A 21,452-nucleotide genomic window follows, 5' to 3' on the forward strand; every position below is an offset into this window, starting at 1 on the left:
CAATGTAGACCACGCTGGCCTCGAACTCACATTGATGCAGCTACCTCTGCCTCCTAAGTGCTGAGATTGAAGGTCTGTGCTACCACCACCCCGCAGTAACACTTGTCTTAAGAAACTGGTTCTGGCCTCCTTGGCCATTACTCAGTGCTTCTTACTAAGCAGGGCTGCTGTGGAGAATTCTCAAGTGTTAGCTACTGATGGCTAAGTCAGGATAACACAGAGGATTCAAAAATCACAAACCAAATGAAAAGCTATATTCTTTGAGAATCCCTGTCTGTACCCACTCACCTATAAGCTGCCCAAATGATCACTGTAGATATCACTCACTGGAAAGGTAAGTGATGTGTCTTGGCTCAACGCCAAGAACAGAAAAATATTTCAGAAATACATTTTTCATTTCTTTAAAAAACAAACAAACAAACAAACAAAACTTTATTGCGCATAAAACAGACCATTCCCTCTTGTGGGTTATGTTACCATCTTTCAAAAGAAAATTTTTTAAAAATGTGGTACTGGGGATTGAACCGTGGGCCTTATGCATGCTAAACACACATTCTACCACTGAGCTATATTCCCAGCCCCCCCCGATATTTGTTGCCCCCGCCTCTACTCTCCTGTCCCAGCGAAAAATGTCTTATTTTTTAAAGTCTACAGCTGCTGGTCAAAATTACCTTACGGATGGCTGTTGGGGGCAAGAATATCAACTGAGCAGGGTTAGAACCTGGGCTGGCCACGCTCTTACTTGGGAGCAACAGACTGTCTTCTGCTTTCGCTCCAGGGATAGAGGCTAGAGCCTCAGGTACTGTCCTTGGCCTTGAGTTTGAGTTTACTCAAATGCACCGTAGCATCATATGTATGAAGTGTAGACATCCCTTTCTTCTCTGCTTTCAAGAGAAGACATAATTCCTGGGAAGAACGCAAGAACGCATGACTAGAGCTGTTCGCATTTCCAGAGGCAGAGAACACTTCATGTCTCGTCCCCCAGGGCCACTGAAATCAACTGCAAACTAGTGGTTACAAACTGGGAGCCTAAAAAAAGGTGCTCTATGAGAACCTGAAGTCCTCGTGCCACCACGACTGGAGAGCTGCGGGACATTCCCAAGGCTGGTGGAATTCTGAGGCCCTCCTGCAAAGTGTTCTGTCCACTGTCATATGACTGCTGGAAGCAGTGTGTGCTTTGGAGAGATCAACACGCCATGGCTGACCAGGACAGAGGAGGAGGGGAACATCTGGTGCTTCTGCTCTGTGAGGCCACAAGAGATGCAGCATGCCCCTGCATCCTTCTTGAGTTACTTGGGAAATGGTTTCCTTTTCTGAGTTAGCAGGCATGACGGGCTGAGCTGCATGGGATTGCCGGTGGGTGGCACTGCGGAGGAGGACAGGGTCAAGAAGGCCACACGGGCGATGAAGGTCCTGTTCAAAGTCCAGTTCGATTGGCAGATTGTGGTTGACAATGGAATCCAGAACATCGTCCTCTGACAGAATAAAAATAGCTATACCACCATGTCAGAGACCAGGAAGTGATGACATCAGAGCTGTGGCGGTTGCTAGCAGCACATCTGGATTTCCACAGGAGAGATGGCAGCTTTTGCGCAAGGTGAAGAGTAGGATAGCTGTTTGCTCCTCTGGAGTTGGGTGGATGGATGTTCAAGTTGAGGCACAGTGTGGTTCCCATGGGAGGTCCAGGGTCAGTGTGGGCCCTTGGCTATTGTCTGCACTAGCCCCTCCCACAGACCCAGCTGGCATGTCCTTTCCAGATTGGTATGGCACCAATGGACTGGTCCATGTGCTGCTGTTTTAAAAGAAAAGCACCCTGGCCCCAATCGCTGGTCTCTGGCTGAACCACAGGAAATGAACAGCTTGGCTTATGGATCTGGTTACATGGTACTTACTGGCTCTTGCCAGGCCAAGAAAATCCTGGTATAGGCAGAGAAGACTGGAGTGGCCACTATGTTGAGGTGAGACCAGCACACGTGTTTCTGTCTAGCTGGGCTGAGCATTTTCACCAGCCAGCCTGAAGGACAAGGTCACACTCTACTTGGTCCCAGCAAGCATGAAGAGGGGCTAGCCTCAACCTTCAACATATGTACAGGAGGTAAGACCTTGGCAGCAAAACTGGACAAAGTGGGTTCTACAGAGCCAAGATCCCCAAAAGACCAGAACAGCCTGTCTCCAGGCCTGGCCTCCTGGTGCTAAAATGCATCCGCACAGAGAGGCTATTCTCCTGGAAGAGTCCAGTGGCAACAGGAACAGGGTACTGGGTGGAGGAGGGGACAGAAAAGCTGTGAGCAAGGACCCACAGGGCCTTGAGTTGCTCCCTGGTGCCCACCAGGCCAGTAACACTCTTGGGAAGGCTTAATAAATAGATGCATGTAACAAGAATCAGATCAGTTTTGCATCAGGCTGCACGGGATGTACAAAGACCTCATCACTCCCACACGCAGGTGACAGGCAGTGTCTCTAGTAAAGGTATAAAAATGACATTGCTTACTTTCAAGTATTAAAAAAATAAGTTAATTGACAAAAAAGGGTCCGAAGTGGCTGAGTGTCTGGCCAGGCTGTCAGTCTCATTTCAATGTGCAAACACAGGAAAATGCCGAGGAGATCCATCTCCTGAACTGATGTGGGGGTGCTGACCAGGGATCGCGCCTCTGTCAGCAGGAGTAGGGTGGGGGAGGGGAAGGAGGAGGGGGTGGGGGAGGGGCTGACAGGTAGGGCCTCCTTCTGCTCTCCTAAAGTCAATACTTTCCAGTGTCAAAATGGTTGTGAACTAAAAGCAAAACACAGCAATCCACGGGCTTCAGGCCGCTGTCCGTGTGAGAGGCCTGGGGCACTTGGCCACTGGGGATCCAGTGTGTGGTGGGGCAGGTCCCTCCTGCGCCCTCCTAACTTGCATAATGAACCTGCCTACTTCCCCTGCCAGGGTGAGCATGACCCCTCTGGGGCTGCTCCCTGCTGGATCTCCATCCACAGCCCTTTTCTGAGGATGCCTCTGTACTTTCTTTGGTGGTGCTTCAGGGAGCAGGAGGGCATTGGCTGCTCTGCTCTGCAGGTGCTCTGTGGTGGCAGTGGCTCTTTAGAGGAGCCACTTGAAAGAGGTGCCAGACAGCAAGCCCTCAGGGACCTGAAGGCCTTTCCCCTGGGGCACATATCAAACACACCCATCTCCTCTCTCCTGAGTGGGAAGTCTGGGGGGGCGCCTCTCCTTGGAGGTGGAGTCACCTCAGAGGATAACCCTCACCTAGTGTTTCCCCACAGCATGGTATCTGAGCACTGCCCTCCAGGGATGCCAGGCCTCTTCTGAGCCTGGATCCAGTGGTTTGGGAGGACGCAGCTGGGTCAGGTGGGTGCCACTCTACCAGACACAATGGTAGGCAGGCTCAGGACCAGTCCAGGCTGAAGCCCTTGCACAGCATGGCGGCCTCCAGGTCCTTGTCCTCCTCTTTCTCCCGTAGTCGCTGCTCTTCCAGCAGAGCCACCAGCGAGTCTCTCTGCTCCACCACCTCCAGCATCTCGTTCAGGATCTTCTTCTCCTCTGACAGCTCCTCCTCGGTCTTCAGGTGATCTGCCGAGAGGCTGAAGGCATCAGGTGTGGCCTGGGATAGTGGCCCGCATCACCTTCCCACCCACTTGCCCTTTGCTTACCTTCTACAGCCATCCGTTCCCTCAGCTCCTGCTGCAGCCGGCTCTGGCGGTCTTCCAGCTCCAGCTCCCGGGCACTGAGACAGGGAGACACAGCAACAGTGACTTGGAGACGAGGACAGCCGTGTCTGCGGGGGCACACTCCAAGCACTCGCACCCCCACAGTTGTTCCCTCAGTCTCGGCTTACTTACAAAATCATCAGCTCCGACTCATAGCGCACCATGGCGTTTTTCTCCTGCACCAGTTTGAACCACTCCTGCATCAGTTTGGGGTCATCCTTTTTGCCCATGCCTGCGTGAGAGATGGAAAGTCAGGCGACAATATTGTCTCCGTTTGCCCAGCCCGAGAAAGATTGTCACACTGGGGCAAATGTGCAAAGAGCCAAGCAAGATGCTGCCGGAACTGTCCCAAGCCAGGTCCAAAGTTTGCCTACAGCCTTGACAGGGACAGGGGGACAGAGAACGACAGGCCACTGCCCCGTGTCCACCCCAGGGTCCGATAGACCTAGACTCTCCATCACGTTCTGAGAAACAGGCACGGGTGCTGCCACACCCAGTACACCTTGCTCTTAAGTGTGCTTTTGCCTGGGCAGCTGTGCCTGACACTTCCCCATGCTTCTTAGTCTGACAGGAAGACGCCATTTCTTCATTCTGTTATGCACTCACTAGACACATGCGTACCAGGCAAGTGCTGTACCACTGAACTACATCCCCTGCCCTGATATAGCAGGCAGCCTGGCAAACACTCCAGCAGACCCTGCGTGGTAGACACAGGGCATCAAGGTGGCTGTCAGATTTCTCACCAGCAGACCCCAGGGCTGAGGAAGGTAGCTCCTGCTCTTGTTCCAGCTGCTAATTTGATCTGTCCCGAATCAACTTTTGACCCACACTGAGTGTCCATCAGGGGTGACCACACCCCTGGGCTTAACTTCAGCAGGAACGTAGAGGAAGGACTGTCTAAGGAATCAACCCAGCCAGGAAGTAACAAAGTCCTGTGTCCTGTACAAAGCCGTTCAGTGCCCTTGCGTTGGAAGCACAGGGTATCAGTGGCTCTTTGCTTATGTGGATACAAACTTTCCTTAGTAGTTTTCTGTGTGCTGGGGATAGAACACAGAGCTTTATATGTGCTAGGCAATGCCCCACCCCTGAGCTACACTCCCATCCCAACATTTAAGGAATTCTGTACAGAGCTCAGGATGTCTGAGGGCTTCCCAAAGGTGAGTGGTATCAGAATGGAACTCTCCAAGTTCCCATCCATTTATCTGGTTGGATGATCCAGACCCGAGAAATGCCCTAGCACAAAAGTATGGATGGTACTCAGGGAGGTGTTGTGCCCATATCAGACTCTCAATTACTCTAACCTGCTTCTTCCTTACTCCTTCACACTAGTCAAAGGCTGAAGCTCTTTTATTGTATGTTAGACGCATGTCTAGCCTAAGCCTGAGTCTTTAGCCAGTGACCACATTCTGAAGACAGAACTGACACAGCAATGGTTAGTATCAGCCCGGTGGCAAGCAGACATGCACCCCTACTCCTGACCTGGGAGTCTCGGCCCTGAGCTCTACCCTCAAAGATGGACACCTCCATCTCGGCCTGTCGAGCTTGCCTACAGGTATAGGGGCCCAAGCTCTCCTTCCCCGCACCAATAGACTTGGGTCTTTGGCTTTAAAGCAGCCTCCAGCCCAGTTCCACGCATTCCTTCTGAAGGGTCTCTGCACAGTGTGCCCCTGTGGCCATGGAGATGAAGCCCTGAGGCATGCAAGCTGTCCAGAGTGGCAAGCCACGAGCACACCAAGTCCGTCCCCTCCTTCCCACCTCCCGGCATGGAAAGACTCCAAATTCCACCAGGAGATGTTGGGACGCCGCTCATGAGCCGTGGTGGAGCTTGGTCACGGCTGATGAGCGAGGGGATGTGGCAGGGTGGGTGGTCACATGTGAGAGCCATGGAGCAGAGAAGAGGTTAGCAGGGGTTAGTCATGGCCACACTCCCTTCCCCTGCCCACATGCCTTGTCAATGACAATCTTATCACCACAACAGACTTCAAAATCAGACAAACTTAAAAACAAAACAAGACACACTCGGCAAGACACAAGGTAGAGAAGTTTGGTTTTTAGTGGTTGGGGAAAAACAACAGAACTCGGGGGGCCATTTGTGTAGACCAGTCTTTGTAAGGACAGTATTCCTTGACTCCGCCAATACAAACTGCTGCCACAGAGGGGGTTCTTCCCCTGTTCCTGGACTTCAGCTTACCGGCCCCAAGGCCCCAAGCGCCAACAGTAGACAGGACTGCAGGAGAACTACAACCTGCAGACACTGAAGCCCACAGGCTCTTTGGCTTCTGTTTGTTCCCATCTTCCCTTAGACAGTCAAAGGGATACTGTGCCTTGTAAGAAACTGCCACATACTCATGACATTCTGACGTAGGGCTATCAGGAATCAGAGAGAGGAGGAGGAACAGTTGCTGGGCCTTGGTTCCCTGATGGACTACGGTGGCTGCGGGCCCCTCGAGGCAATGGGGAAGAGTGGGAGAGGTTACTTTACCTTCCTGGACACAGCAAGGGCAGAAGGAGAGAGGTCTACGCCGTGGAGTCCCGCCACTGGGCTCAACTTCAAAAAGGACCAAACAAGGAAGAGGAAGAGGAAACAGAGAAAGACAAAAAAAGGAAGAGGGAGAGGAGGAGAGGAATGTGAAGGTGGAGAGGGACGGGGAAGGTGAAATAAAAACAAGCAGAGGACAAAAACAGAAAAAGTGAGAAAGGAACAATAGGAAGAAAGGAAAAAATTCCACAAGAATGGAGAAGCGGAAACAGGGGGACAATGTCTACAAATGAATTAAGTCCTTTTTTTTTTCCCCCAGCACAGAAATCGAACAAGAGCAGGCCCAGGCTGCAGGCAGCAGTGGCTAATGAGGGCATGTGGTAACACTGGAACATTGTCATATGGTGGCCTTGGGTAGGTCTTCCTACATCCAGGCAACAGATGTTCTAAATATGTAGCCAATGCTGTTCCTACGTGTGCAGTAGGTTAACACGTGCGCTTGAGGCTAAGCTGGCTTTTCCGTAACCCTAAGGGGCCACCATGCCCACAGAAAGGGACCCTGAGTCTGCACAAACGATGTCTTAATCTTGTCATCATCCTGTCCTGTAGGGCTGACAGAATGCTTTGCATTCTGAACCAGGGAAGTCAGGGGAAACTACGAACACACAGAGATGACTTCACTAACCAGGAGCACTACCCGTCCCCCGCGGGCTACAGAAAACCAACCAATCCCTTTCCTTTCAGCTCCTACACCTTTCAGAGACATCCAATGCCACAGTGGAGGGGTGGTGTCACACTGTGGACTGGTAGACCCAAAGGGGGTGAGCTGACAAGACAACAACTCACAGTGACATTTGGTAAGAGTAGTGATGGACATCTGGGAGATAGTGTGCAGAGATCTCTACAGACCTGATCGCCATTCGAGGAGGGAGAGGAGCTGAGCAAGGGACCATCACAGAACCACAGGAGCACACACAGGAGACAGGAAGCCCCAGGAAGGTAAGGCCTTTGGGCCATGGGAGGACTGGGAGGACTGGGAGGAAGGTGGCTCCAGATGAGAACAAGGCTCAGGTTAACAGAAGGGCTGAAGGTCAAGCTACTGTTGGACTGGCCAGTCTACACTGCAGTGGGATAATGCAGGGACCAGTCTCCTCTTCCTTTAAAACCTTTCATTATCCTACTTAACATTTTGTGCACAGTAAACTTGATATTGGGTACAACCTTCAAACCAAAGCCACGGACTGTGTGTGAAGCGCTTTTATCCCATCTCAACAGCTTCCATGAGCTGATGCTTGGGTCTAGTTGACCTGCTCCACCTGCTTGGGTTCGGAGCATAAAGTCTGTGTGGGGCCTGGAGATACCTAGAGAAATCCTGTAAGTTCCAGTATCAACTCTGTCTGATGCTTCCTGGGACTCTAATGACACATGAGTAGGTAGCTGTGTAACTAGAACAGCATTCAGATTCATTGGCAAGGGACAGTGACACAGTATGTAAGCAATGCACGTCCAAAATGAGGCAGGTGTCTGCACATACAGATGCACACATAGACCTAAAGGCAAACAGTACTTTCTAGATATCACACAATGGATGCTACGTTCTTTTATCTCAATCACATTCCTTGTGCAACTTTTACAAACATGGAGCATCGTTTGAGATAACGGAATGTTGAGAAACAGAAGTTAAAAAAAATAAAATTTGAGAGGAAGGGGCAGCATCGGGTGAAGCAAACATTTAAAACAAAGGAGGAAAAGACATGGCCGCCTGAACAGGAAAAAGGGAGGGTGTGATCAGATGGGTTCACCCACGTGACTTGCTTTGCAGCCTCCAACATGTCCTCAATGAATACCCACCCCTCATAACTAGAAGAAAAAAAAACCCACCTAATAGGTACTATTTTAAAAAGAAGAAATGGAACAGAAAAACTAATCTAATGGGGAATTCCATCCCAACGCAGAATCTGAATAGAGCATTCGGGCAACGCACAGGGGCTCTGATTTTAATAGCAATTTCTTTGCCTTTTATGGAATGTGAGAAACAGATGCTTTAGTTTGCTGGATCGTCTCTCTCCTCCCTGCTCTTTTCTGTGGCGCTGGGGATGAACCCAGGGCCTCAGGAATACTAGGCAAGAGCCCTACCTTGGTGAGCTATAAACAAGCAAGACAGTGAGCTTAGGTGTTCATTGACACCATACTTTACTAAGCTGTGCTGGCAGGGCTGAGACAGGGATGGGTTCAGTGTTCATTTACATAAGAGGATGTGCTAACCAAGCCTGGGGGGAGCTGAGATGTAGATCTTATTCTGCTCACAGCTCAGAGACCCCTCAGGACGGCATGGGCTGGCAGGGGGGGATGGCTTGAGGTTCCCCATTTCTAATCTAGCCTTTCAAGTCTGCCTGGTTACATTTAACTCTGCTTCTCCAATGCTGTGAATATCAGAAAGAACTAGAAATACCCCAAAGGAACATGGGCTTATTTTAAGGACAAGATGAGAATAAGTTATGGGAGAAACATCTACTACCCAGTGGGGAATGCACACAACCTAACACTTGGGAGGCTGAGGCAGGAGGATCGAAAGTTAAGGTCATCCTTGATTACACAGTGAGCACGAGACCAACCTGGGCTACATGTCAACTTATTTCAAAACAAATAAAACAAAACCTCCAAAGAAATGTCTACTAATTACTCCTTCTGTGCCAGGAACTGTGCTGGCTTCCATTCAGCTCTTTTTCTTTAAAATACAAAGCAGGAAATCTTTTCTGTTCTGTCCCCCTGCCCGCCAGTCTTATGAGACATGGTGTAATCCTGGCTCTCCTGAAACTGGCTCTGTAGACCAGGCCAGCTTCAAAGATCTGCCTGCTTCTGCCTCCCAAGTGCTGGGGATTAAAAGCATACCCCCACCACTGCCAGACAGAAAAGCATTTCTGATTGGAGAAAGAAAAAACGAGAGCGGTCACAACTAGAAAGAGAGTGAGCAGGTCAGATTCAAGGACTCCTGAGAAAAAGAAAGGGAGTCACCAGGGAGCTGGTTTGAAGCTGAGAAAATCTGGGGGCAGGCCTCACCTGTGTATCCATCTTGGATACCTTCTAGGTCTCTATGTCCCTGAGTCAAGGAATATCACCACAAGCTTAATGCTGGAGAGCCCTTGAGAGCCAGACCCCCAAAGTCCTAGCCTGTCAGGTTTCAGACACACCAGCTCTGTACTGTCCAGACACTGTGAGCAAAGTGGGCTTTTTATGAGCCAGGCACTGTCCATGTGCGTGTACAGTTCTGAACACCCGGCCTGCAAATGTCAATCATTATCCGTCTGTAGGATGGGCATCGATCGGCTCCACATGCTCTCTTCTGTTGTACTGCAGCCAATTTCATCTACAAAGTGAGGGGAGGCTCAGGGACAGAGTACTCCTTTCTAGCTACACTCCCCTCTGTGGACCACTTTCTGGTGGCCTCTGAAGGTGTCAGAGCCAGGGAGAAGTGTGCTTCTTTCTCAGCTGTGTTCTCCTGTCACAGGAACGGTAGCCTGCTCTAGGCAGCCCTTGCCTGGTCTGGGGTGGACTCTGGCGACTCATTTGTAGCAATGTGATATATTTACTGCCAACAGACCCAGCATGGAATCAATGCCTAATTAATAATTAATTAATTAGTTATCCAGATAGAGTCTCATGTATCTCAGGCTGGCCTAGAACTTACTATCCAGCCAAGAATGATCTTAAACTTTTGATTCTCCTGCCTCTACCTCCCAAGTACTGAGCTTAGGAATGCACCATGATCTATCTATGCAGGGCTGGAGACCAAACCCAGAGTTTTGTGCATGCCAGGCAAGCATTTCTGAGTTATGTTTCCAGCCTTCTTTTCTCTCTTCCCTCTTTCAAGTCAGGGACTTATGTAGCCCAGACTGGCCTTAAATTCCCAGTCCTCTAGTGTTGGCATTACAGGCATGTGCTATCATGCCTGACTTCATTTTGTTGTTGCTGGGGATAGCTCTTGCTGCTCAGTGAGCTGCCACTGAGTAACGTGCTAGGCCTGGACAATTTCCTGGAGGGTTGGGTATGAAGAATGGGGTTCTTGTTAATGTTTAATTCTGTCTTGTATAAAACTGGCAAAATCTCTGTTGACTGAGATTATGCTCTGTTGTTCTTCCTCCGCAACCTCATTTGGTCTAATTGGTCAGTACCAATGCCTTCCCGTGCACGAGGAAGGCTTCATACAGCAAGCTTTGGAGGTCCAGCCTCAACCATGGCAATGACAAGCTCTGAGGCTCTGGCTGGAGATCCAGATGGCTGGTGCCATGATTCAGTGTGTAAGCATCAGGTAGGTAGGGCTGCTCTGGCAGGCACAGATGATGTACACGTGACAGGGCTGTGTGCCGAAGACAGAGTACCCAGAGCAGAACCACTCTCTAGCCTGGAGAACTGCTGGTGAGCTAGAAAATACTCGTGAGAACTGAGGTCCATTTGGATGTGAGTGTGCACCTGAGTTCACACAGGTGTATACACACACACACACACACACACACACACACACACACACACTCAAAGTATCAAGTAAAAACTGAGCCAGGCTAAATGTTCAGTTTGACCAGAAAGGAAGAATCTACCAACATCCAAGGAGAAGAAATAAACAGGAGGAAGTAACTCGGGAGGGACCAGCAAGCTGCCCAGACCTCTCTCCACCTCACTGGCGACCACCGATCCCTTAGTATGCTGCATTTCTAAGCCTTTCGTTTCCCTCTCAGACAATCCGAGACGTGAGGGTCTGCAAAATCAGAAGTTGCACAAATGCACTGAATCTAAGCTTTGCAGAAGAGACGTGTTTTTCTCTAGCTCTCCAGTCACTTTGCTCTAGTTGACAGAGCAGTGACTTCCGCTCGCAGCAGTTCTTAACCTGTGGGTCTCGACCCCTTTGAGGGTCACACATCAGATACCCTGCATATCAGATACTTACATTACAATTCATAACAGGAACAAAATTATAGTTATGAAGCAGCAGCGAAATAATTTAATGGTTGGGGGTCACCACAACGTGAGCAACTGTATTAAAAGGTTACAGCATTAGGAAGGTTGCAAACCACCGCTTAGTAAAACAAGACTCAGTGGGCTGTGCCTGTTACATGTCCAAGGGAAGACAAGCTATGCACATGGAGACCCTGGAGACCCATCTTCTCTGGCTCAAGGGTCATTATTTGTCACTTTAATGATATTTTTTCCCCCAAATTATAACTCCAGCTAGTCAAGTAAATTTTTATAAGGCCTGTGGCTCTAAAAGACTTTTTCTTTTCTTTTTCAATGGCATTGTGCATTGGGCTCTGGATCTCTGAGCCATATCCCCAACCCCAAAACTGCCTTAAAAAACAAAACAAAACAAAAGCCAGCAGTCTCTTTTTAGTTCAGACTACACTTTGACTGCAATTGTCCTGCCTCTACCTTCTGAGTGCTGGGATCAATGCGTGACCATCACCTGACCTACAGAGACTTTTTATACAGGGCCTCAAGCCTGTATGTATCAGGCTAGGAACTCTGCAGGACTCCACTGAGGCACTGTGGTGGGCAGGCACAGCCCTGGGCAGGAATCCGGGTCTGGTCTGGGCTTCTCGGGTGAGAAACAGAGTTCCCAATACCCCAAGTGCTGCTCAGAGCTCTGTCTCCAGTAACAGATGCCACGGTCCACAAACGGCATTTCCGTGTGGCCTTTTAGGGAAGCAGGAGCAGAGGACCAGCCAACTTTTCTATTTCAAGATCCCGATTTCAAAAGGGAAACGACTCAAGTAATATTAGATATGTGCCTGAAGGGAAAACACCAGCAGACTCTGAACAGGGTCATCTGTGGTATCTAGTCTTCCTTCGGGTGTGCTGAGGGGAGGGAGAACCTTGCTCTTTCTTGGTGTACACAAGCGCCTCCCTCCCTCCATCGGGCAGCAGGAGGTCTCCTACATTTGAATAGAACCCACACAATGTCTGTGCCATGGGAAAATCAGGCAGACATTGGGAAACTCTGAGGTTCTGGGATGAGGAACAGAAGCAGCAAGCTGTCTGATGGGGGGGGGGAGCACTTAGAACATCAAAGACAAACTGAATTTCATTTTTTCAGTTTATTCTATTTCATTCCAGAATCCTCTAGCATACCAAATCCAAGGTTAGAATTTGGTGGCTGGGACCACAGAAAACAGCTCACTGCATTTGCTTACCTGAGCAGTAGTTTAGAGACAACATTCAAGACATACACAGAGACAATCTATGCTGCAAAAGCTAGTCCCTCGAGTGGGAGGGGTGGGTTATGTGGCAAGAAGTGGGCTTGGGCCACTCCCTCCACAATGCCCTGAACGTAAATTATCTCGTCACATACAAAGACGACCTCAGACTGGACATAAACATTCTTTAGGGAACCGTTAGGAGGAGGCGAGGAGGCGAGACAGGGCATTAGACGAGACGAGGTCTGTTAACCGGGTGCAAGCATCGCCCTTTTTCAGCATCAATGGCCATGAGTGGGAGCCCCCCAGCATTCCAGACGCTGGGGACACGGACAGGGGCCTGTGGCCAAGTGGATCCTTGGAGCACAAGACTGGGATGTAGAGAGCAGAACCAACTCATGCTGCCTGCCCAGGGAGCTTGACAGCGGTCCTACTCCTCATCAGTGACGTTTCTATGGATATGGTACTGATCTCACAGGAATCAGATGAGGGGTGTGTGTGTGTGTGTGTTATAAGGGGTGGAGCCCAGAACCTCATGTGTTCTGGGCAAGTGCTCTTCTAGCAAGCTACACCCCTAGGCCTGGCTTAGGATTCAGTTTACTCACTGTGTTTATGTGAGTATATGTACCTGGCGTGTGGAGGCAAGAAGTTGACACGAGCTGTTTTCTATCACCGCATCCTTTAAACGTTTCTTAACTGCTACATTTATTTTTCTTTTTAAAATTTTATTTACTTTTATTTATTTGTATGTGTGCCTGTCTGTGTGTATATGTACAGGTGCCCACAGAGGCCAGAAGAAGAGTGTCAGATCCCCTGTAGTTGGAGCTACAGGGGGTTGTGAGCTGCCTTACATGGATGCTGGGAACATGGATCCTACACTCTGGTCCTCTGGATGAGCAGCAAGTGCGTTTAGGCACTCAACCATCTCTGCAGCCCATCGGTATTATACATTACATGATACTTATATTTATTTACTTATGTTCTGATTGTGAGGGTGGTAGGAACATGCCACTGCACACCTGGACACCTTACAGGAGCTGGATCCCTCTTTCCATCACGTGGATTCTAAAGACTTAACTCAGGTTAGTAGGCTCAGCAGCAAGTACCTGTAATCAGAGAGCCACTGCATCACCGGCCCAACGCCTGATTTTCTAAAGCAGGGTCTCTTACTGAACCCATAGCTCGCCAAGGCTAGCTGGACAGCGAGCTACAGGAACCCTCCTGTTTCTGCTTCCCCAGTGCTAGAATTACAAATGCATGTCCCCATGCTTAAATTTACTTATTTATTTATTTATTTATTTATTTATTTATTTATTTTTTTCACATGGGTACAGGGGAATCGAACTGAGGTCATTGAGTCATCTCCTGGCTCTATATATTTTTGTTTGGAGGATTATTTTTTTGAAACAGTCTCATATTAGCTCAGCCTGGCTTCAAATTCATGTCGAGTCTCCCCTTAGGCTCCCCAGTGCTAAGACTGCAGGCATGACCTACTGCACGCAGGCTCTCACTAAACAGCGATGGCTGGCCTGGAACTCACTCTGTAGACAACGCTGAGATAGACAGGCTCATAGACAGACAGCTGTAGATAGAGCCCTGTCTGGCTCTGCCTCCTGAGTGCCAGGATATGTAGCCTGGCTCCATTTTAGTATCTATACAGATGTATTTTATGTGTATCAATGGAGGACATGTGTATCATGGCAAGTGTGTAGATGCCAGAGGACAAATCATGAGGAGCTAGTCCTTTTGCACTACGGGTCTCAGGAATTAACTCTGGTTGTCTGCTGTGGAAGCAAACACCTATATCTGATAAGCCATCTTGCTGGCTCCAGACTAGGAGACCAGGGTGTCTCTCTCCTGGGCAAGGGTGGGGAGAAGTAAGAAACTTTATATTGTCCTGCACTTCTGTTTTCAGAAGGCTTGGAAACTCCAAGGGCAGATGAAGAGATCAGACTGCCTGGTGGAGAAGAGGGGAGCTATGTTACCCTGCCATCCCTGACAGCCAGTTGCTGGACACTCATTCATCTGCCAACATGGCAGCCTTCCAGAAGACAACAGCTCAAAGTCTAGGAACAAGTCTCCAGAAGGGCCATTTCTCTCCTGAGCCTTGTACAGGAAGATGACAAATACTCGGCTCCATGGGACCAGGGTTCTCCTGCTTTAGAGGGATCAGGACCAGCTGGGAAGTCTGTAAGAACAGATACCCGGGCCTCTCTGTCTCATTTCTAAATCAGAGGGTCTAGGCTGGGGTCTGAGAGCCTGCATGTCTAACAAGCCCCAATGGATCAGTGCAGAATGAGTGCCAGGGCACACTGAGGAAGGGGCACTATGGACTTAGCTGAGCAGAGGCAGCAACGGTAGAGAGAGCCTTTCTCATATGCTAGGGAATACCTGACACACCTGAAATGCAAATGGCTGAGGTGAGTTCACTGTTCTTAAAGTTCTAAAATTTATTTTTTCTGTAGGTGCTGGGGATGGAATCTTGGGCGTACCAGGCAAGGGCTCTATCACCGAGTTACAGCCTCAGCTCATGTTCTCGTGGACAGTGCGGTGGGTGGTGGCCACCGTAGCAGATGTGATGCCTACACATTGTAACGGCTGAGATGCGGGATGACAGTCTTGACAGTCTTGAGTGTAAGTGAGACACTGCCCAACATCAGAACATGCAGATGCGGGCTGCGTGGGACAGGGCTGGAGGTTTTGTTTGTTTTCAAGAAAACGTTAGAAGAACCTCAAGCAGCAAGAGCTATTTAAATCATCCTCTGAGGCACATTCGGAGGAAAGGATGTGACAGCTGCTTCCCTTTGGTTGTGCTGGGCATGGGACCCAGGGCTTTGGGGCATACAAGGCATGCGCTCTGACACTGAGCCTGGAAAAGGGTTTGTGCTTTGCTGTTTGGTTATCAGGTTGGTTCCTCCTCACTGCTGTGAGCAGGGACTGGGATGGAGGACAAGAGGGAAGGGCGTCTCGGGGTTAGTGGCAGCAGTGGATGATGCTATACATACCACCCAGGTGCAAGTCGATGAGGCCACTGTAATAAGATTCTCCCCAATAGTCTACAACAAGGAATTGGTGAAGACAGAGTTATTGGATCAGATGACCCTGCTGCCACCCCGACCCAAACGCTATCAAGGACAGGACACATAAAACAGACAGGAGTATTGTGAGAGAGACCAGTGGAGCAGCTGGAAAGCGTGCATATCTGTAACACATGCCATGCACACACGCATGCCATCTCTGCAGCTCGAGGTATGAAGGGGTCACCAAACACCACTACGGATGGAGTCGCCAGCCGGCGTTAGGGAGGTTCCTTTTCCCACCTCGACTCAGGGAGGATGAGACTTGGCACTGCTGGGAACACCAACCCTGCTAGAAGGCAGCCTCCCCTGAGAGTTAAGAAAGTTTAAGGCTAGAACAGAGGCTACTCTAGTCTTACTTTCTGAATATTAGAGGCTCCAAGCTAAGGCTTTCAAAGATGTGAACAATGGGGTAAAGAGAAGAGAAGAGAAACCTCTGGAAGCCAAGTAACTTGCAAGTGACTCCATCAGTGGTGCCCGTGTGTGCTTTCTGCAGAAACCACTGAGCCGAGCCGGCTTGAGATGAAGCTCCCACGTCTTCTGGGGTTTAGGTTCCCCATCTTCAGAGGACTTTTTCTTTCAAGGTAAGAAAGGAGCTGAGACACTGGCACATTTCCCACCCCCTATACTCTGAGGCTGCCGTAGGCCGTTCTTGTTTCTCGGCTCCGGGAGCTGTCCAGCAGTTTAAGAGGGAGCCTGGTGGCAGTGGGTCTTGAGCTGGCAGTTTTTAGGGTCCAGAGCACAACAAGACATCTGGCATTCTCTCTACCTCACAGTCTGGATGCTGATCCTGGCAATCACACCCTTCTCTTTTAAGGATGGATATGTCAGAGAGCTGAGTGCCCTCGGTGGCTTTCTAGCTCGTGTCAGAGGCCAGTCCAGGGGTTCAAAGCTTGAGTCAGAAAAACCGAGAAGCTCCCCTCTGATTCCAGGACAAGAATCCCACAAGTCTTAGCCTTGCTCTGGAGCTGAATCCATGTGGCCTGTATATATAAAAGTCTTTGACAGAAACAGATACCCTGACAGCAACTCCAGACCAGATCTCTTCTCTGGAAGGGCATCTTGGCTAACAAATCGTGACCCCTTTGACAGCAATGGAGACTTGAAGCGACCACATGAGTCAGGATGGCAGGTTCTGGCCAGCTTGGTGCAGTTCAGAAAGGGAGCCCAGTAGTGCAGCTAGAAGCCACTGTGTTCTTTGCTCAGCCAGTGAGAAAAGAATGAGAAACAGTGAGAAAGCTGCTGCTACCACGCACACTCAGTCTCCGAGACGGTCTCCGTCAGGGACAAGGTCACGGGGAACTGACCAGTGTGGAGCGTGGAGTGTTAAGTATAAGAACAGGAAAGAGAGGATTGGAAATACGAATGTATCCTAGGGAGATGTCCCAAGAGCCTCTAAGTTGTATCTGTAGACACAGCCTCACCTTCTGGTCCAGGAGGGTTTGCAAAGATCTGCCTATAGTCAGGAGTTGGACCTAGAACATGGCTTTCAAACTTCTGTTGACTCCTAGGGCTCTTCAAGAGGGGTGCCCCAGGGGACTCTCAGATACCTGGCCCACAGCCAGTTTGAACGTTTGAAGACTTAATGCACAGGGCTTCACATGCCAACTCTTTTGACCCACTGAAGACCTGCAGGTAAGTCTGCTTTGGGGGGAGCTGCCAGGTCCAAGTTTCTTTTGCTTCATGTACAAGAAGATGAACTTGTCATACATACATTGGTAAGAGGTTAGTTAATTCAAGTCCTTCTGGCAATGACAGAGATCATGTGCCACTGTGTGGAGATCCTTGAGTAGGGTCTCTGGAAGGCTTAAGAGTTTAAGCTGGCTTCTGAGCGCACTGCTGGTCCTTCCAAGTGGCTAAGGTATCCTGCCAGCACATTACAGTGCACCTGGGGTTCTTCTTTGTATTGGGGAGCTTCTCGTTTATCATTTAAGATTTATTTTTATTTTATGTGTATGAGTGTTTTGTCTGCATGTGCACCTGGTGTCTGTGGAGGATGCTGGATCTCCTGGAACTGAAGTGACAGATGGTTATGAGCAGCCATGTGGGTGCTGGGGACAAACCCAGGTCCCCTGCACAGCCACCGAGCACTCTTCACTGCGGAGCCATCTCTCCAGCCCCTGTATTTGTTTTCTGTTTTATAAAGAGTATGAATTACTGTCGGTGATTCAGCCGCTCTTATTCGTGAGCTGCAGGTACTGAGATTTCCAGGCGAGCCGCTAAAGGCTCCCACTAAGAGCATACACACGCACCTGCTGGGATGCATGACGCTCAGGCTTTTGAGCATCTGCAACTCTCACCGAACTTGTACTTTCAAATTTGTGTGAGCATTAAAAACAACAACAACAACAACAACAACAACCACATTTTAAAATAATTCTTCTGGATTGTAGGCCTCAACTAACACTTTGTGTATGATGGGCTCTCCTGCCAACTGAGTTAGGATAAATTCAGACTGTGTGTGTGAGTATACGTGTGAATACTGATGTCTGTGGAGATGTCTCCCCTGGAGCTGGAGTTACAGACTGCTGTGAGCCGCCGATTTGAGCGCTGGGAACTGAACTCTGGTCCTCTGTCAGAGCAGCATGTGATCTTTACTGTGGAGCCATCTCTCTGGCTGCTCTGTCAATTTTTTAACGGCATCATTTTCTGGCTCACTGGTGGCAGCCGGGAGTGACACGCCTTTTACAGAAGTGTAGAAACAGACTTCAGTTGCATGGAACCTTAAGCACTTTCCAGAAACCATCGACCAAATGGTTATCTTTTGAGCCTTTGCGTAGAGCTCTGGGATGGAACACCTTTGGGAAACTCTATGAACCATGTCCCTAGATAGTAATGCCAACTACTGATGTGGGATGGAGCTCCAGGTCCCCTGATGGCATTCTGTGAAGAAGAAGAGAGTAGTGGAAAGGACAGGGCTTTCCAGCTCTGTAGCCAGGGCTCTCCAGAGGGAGGGGCTAACCCCATCCAGTGCAGGCTGCACTGAGAAGATCAGTCAGAGGAAGAGAACAGGGAGCAGCCTTCAGGCTGCTGGACACACCATCGGTATGGTGGTGCACTGAAAAGCCAAGAAAATGTGTGGGTGAATCCCCTCTTCACTGCTCGGTGTGGGAACCAGTGTTCCTTGTACCAGTGGCTCCCAGTCTTCTTAACTTGCTGGATACAAAGTGGCTTAAGCTTTTGAATTCCCTTTGGCAGCCTGGGATTCAAGGGTTATATCCAGCAGCACCTCCAGCATCAGGTGAAGCACAACTCCCAAACACCCACATCCTCATCTCTTTCTCTCAGCCACATCTTTGCCCCGAGGACTATCACTGAGTCCACCAATGAGCACGATTTCTGAGACTTAAAGGGCCTGAAGAAAGATTTGCTTCTGTGCCTGCCCCGACTCCTTAACTGGCAATGCCAGTGACTAGACCACTGGCCAGTGTTCAGAAAGCCCATGGGGCAGTGGCTGGCCCTATCTGAACTCCTATTTGTTCTTTAGCTTGCCTGCCAGGAAGTATACCAGCTTGCTTCCCTGTTTCTGGAAGGAGGCCACAAGAGGCTCTGACCTTCCTTTTTCCTTGCCTCACACTATGAATGCTGAGTCCTTAGACCAGGGGCCAACTATGAAGATAAGAGGCTCCCCATCCAGGCACTGGATCTTGAGTTACCAGAGGTCAATCATTCCATGCCTGAAGCCGGGTTGACCATGGGCCACCGAGACAGCTCAGATACTTCCTTGTCTTCTCTGTACCCATCAGTGTCAAGTCTAGCACGTTCCAACCACATAGCCCATGCCTAATAATAGCTTCCCATGCCTATCCTACCATAGCTGATCAAAAGCGAGAGCCTCTCCAATACTGCTCTTAGTGACTTAGCCTTTGGTGGACACAGCCTGGGCTCACCCATGGAAACCTTGAGTGCATGGGCAGTCAGAGGCCCCACACAAGAGAGGATGCAGGCTCTGTGGCTGTGTAGCTTGGGCTGGAGGGAGCCCAGGGAATCGAGGACAGGAAAAGCACTCGGGAGAGCAGGCTAAGGCCTGTTGAGTGAGGTTCTGTGATGGTTCCTTGTGGGACAATCTCCCTTAGTCACAGATATTTTCTTCTAGAGAAAATTGTGGGGAGGGAGGAGAAGGAGCAGGGAGAGGAAGAGGAAGCCCAGGGCTTGCCACCAACAGGCGACAGGACCTGGGATTTCGTTCCTCATGGCAACAGCAAGCCGAGGAATGGGTTGGGGAGCAGGCCTGGGTTGTCTGGGCTGTCTGAACATAGGGAAGCACTGGACCTTGATGATGCCAACAACTCAGAAAACCCTGAGAGAGAAGGAGCCAAATTCCAGAAGAGGTGACGCCAAACTGGCTCACCCCAGTAAGGTAGGCTCTCTCCTTGAGAACAAGCCTCGGCATAGAGGGAGCCAGACGGTACCTGCTTCGCCTCGCAGGGCCTTCTCTACTGCAACGCCCCGCTCCTCCAGCTGCCTCTGCTTCTCCTCCACTTGCTCCAGTTGCCGCTGGATGATCTACCAAGAAACAGAGACTAAGTTTCCAGGCTCCAGCTTCCCAGAGAATCAAGCTGCAGACCCAAAGAGGGAGAAAACTAAATGCTGCCAAGATGTTGAAAGGGACACTGTGGTCAGTGTGGTGTGCCAGCTGCATGCAGCTGGATCCCAGGGCTTGTTATCTTTCCCTGGAACAGTTCAAAAGTATTTTAAAATGATTTCATTAAGCCTTTATGATAAGGAGACTGTAAAGCACTGGATGCAGTGACTGGAAATCCTGCTTCAATAAGCTGGAAAAGAAGTGTCTAGAACAGTCTAGGATGGTAGTTCTCAACCTTCCTAATGTGACCCTTTAATATTTATTAAAGGCACTCTGAGGTTGTCATCTTGGAAGATAAGAACACCCTCACATTGTGTGACCATAAAATTATCTTTGTTGCTGCTTTGTAACTAATTTTGCTGCTGTTATAAATCATAATGTAAACACCTGATATGAGAGAGAATATGTAACCCCTGTGAAGGGGTCACTCACCCCCCAAAGGTTGAGAACCACTGGTCTAGGACAAGGTCTGAGGATGGAGATTGATGACGAGGGGTTCTTCTGAGCTTTTCTGATAAAATCCCAGACTATTCAGATCTAAGGCTGAGGCCACAAACTGGACTCCTCACACTCTGGTTGCAAGTGAACTTGCTGCCTTGACATCTACTCTAGACCAAAGCTTCCAGGAAACTCAAAGCATGGACCTTCTTTTTTTTATAGACAGTGCCTTAAAGACAGGGCCTCTGTAGGGCATGATGCTGAAGCACTTTGAGGTTGTCACCTTGGAAGACAAGAATGCCCTATGTTCTTCCACCCTGGCTTCTTCCTCTCCCATGCTGTGAGGCCCTCTGGGGGCATACGGTGATGCTATTCCACTTCTCCCTGCATGTGGTGTCCCACGGCCAGCGCATACCTGGGCTCGGTGCAGTCGCTTCAGCTCCTCCTGCTTAGCCTGTCTCCGTGCTGCCTTTTGCACACGTCGCGTCAGCTTGGCACTCAGCTCCTCTTCTGTGTAGGTTCTGGGCTAGAGAGGGTGAGAGGGCTTCTAAGCCAGCTGCACGCAGGTGGAGGCTGGTTTAGGTGGTGAGTTATGGGTCTGAGGACTTTCCTCTACGTGGGAGTCACTGCCTGGTAGCCAGCTGGGCAAATGGTAAGTGAGGCTGGGCCACAGACTTCACAGTAATTGTCCCTGCTGAAGTCTTAAATACCACAGGGCACAGCTGTGTCACATAGGCCCCAATGTGAGGCACTTCACCTCTGTGGCAGCAACAAGAAGCTTACTGGGGGGTGAGTGTTGGGAGATTAAACCACAGACAGACAGGAGCTCCTTTGGCATTGAGATCATGGTGGTCATTTAAGCATGCCTGTGATTTTTTTTTTAAGCCATTGTGGTGATTTAAAAAAATATATATATATCTCGCAGTAAAACGTTTCTCTAGGCCTCTTATTTCTGACATACAGGGGAAAAAAAGGTTTGTGAAGTG

General features: G+C 49.6%; 1 protein-coding gene across 2 annotated transcripts in view; it reads right to left on the minus strand.

Annotated features, from left to right (window-relative positions):
• Positions 1-389: 389 nt before the first annotated feature.
• Mical3 (microtubule associated monooxygenase, calponin and LIM domain containing 3) overlaps positions 390-21,452 on the minus strand; it is a 179,644-nt gene continuing 158,581 nt past the window's right edge. For both annotated transcript variants that reach the window (XM_028761152.1, XM_028761150.1), the window contains 5 exons: positions 20,882-20,992; positions 19,856-19,949; positions 3,835-3,934; positions 3,646-3,719; positions 390-3,565 (listed from right to left, as the gene is read on the minus strand). In XM_028761152.1, coding sequence (XP_028616985.1) covers positions 3,381-3,565; positions 3,646-3,719; positions 3,835-3,934; positions 19,856-19,949; positions 20,882-20,992 — 564 coding nt within the window. In that variant the 3' untranslated portion in view covers positions 390-3,380. The remainder of the gene's footprint in view (positions 3,566-3,645; positions 3,720-3,834; positions 3,935-19,855; positions 19,950-20,881; positions 20,993-21,452) is intronic.

The sequence above is a fragment of the Grammomys surdaster genome, unplaced genomic scaffold (genome assembly GCF_004785775.1).
Source record: "Grammomys surdaster isolate TR1022 unplaced genomic scaffold, NIH_TR_1.0 126660, whole genome shotgun sequence".
Taxonomy (NCBI): domain Eukaryota; kingdom Metazoa; phylum Chordata; class Mammalia; order Rodentia; family Muridae; genus Grammomys; species Grammomys surdaster.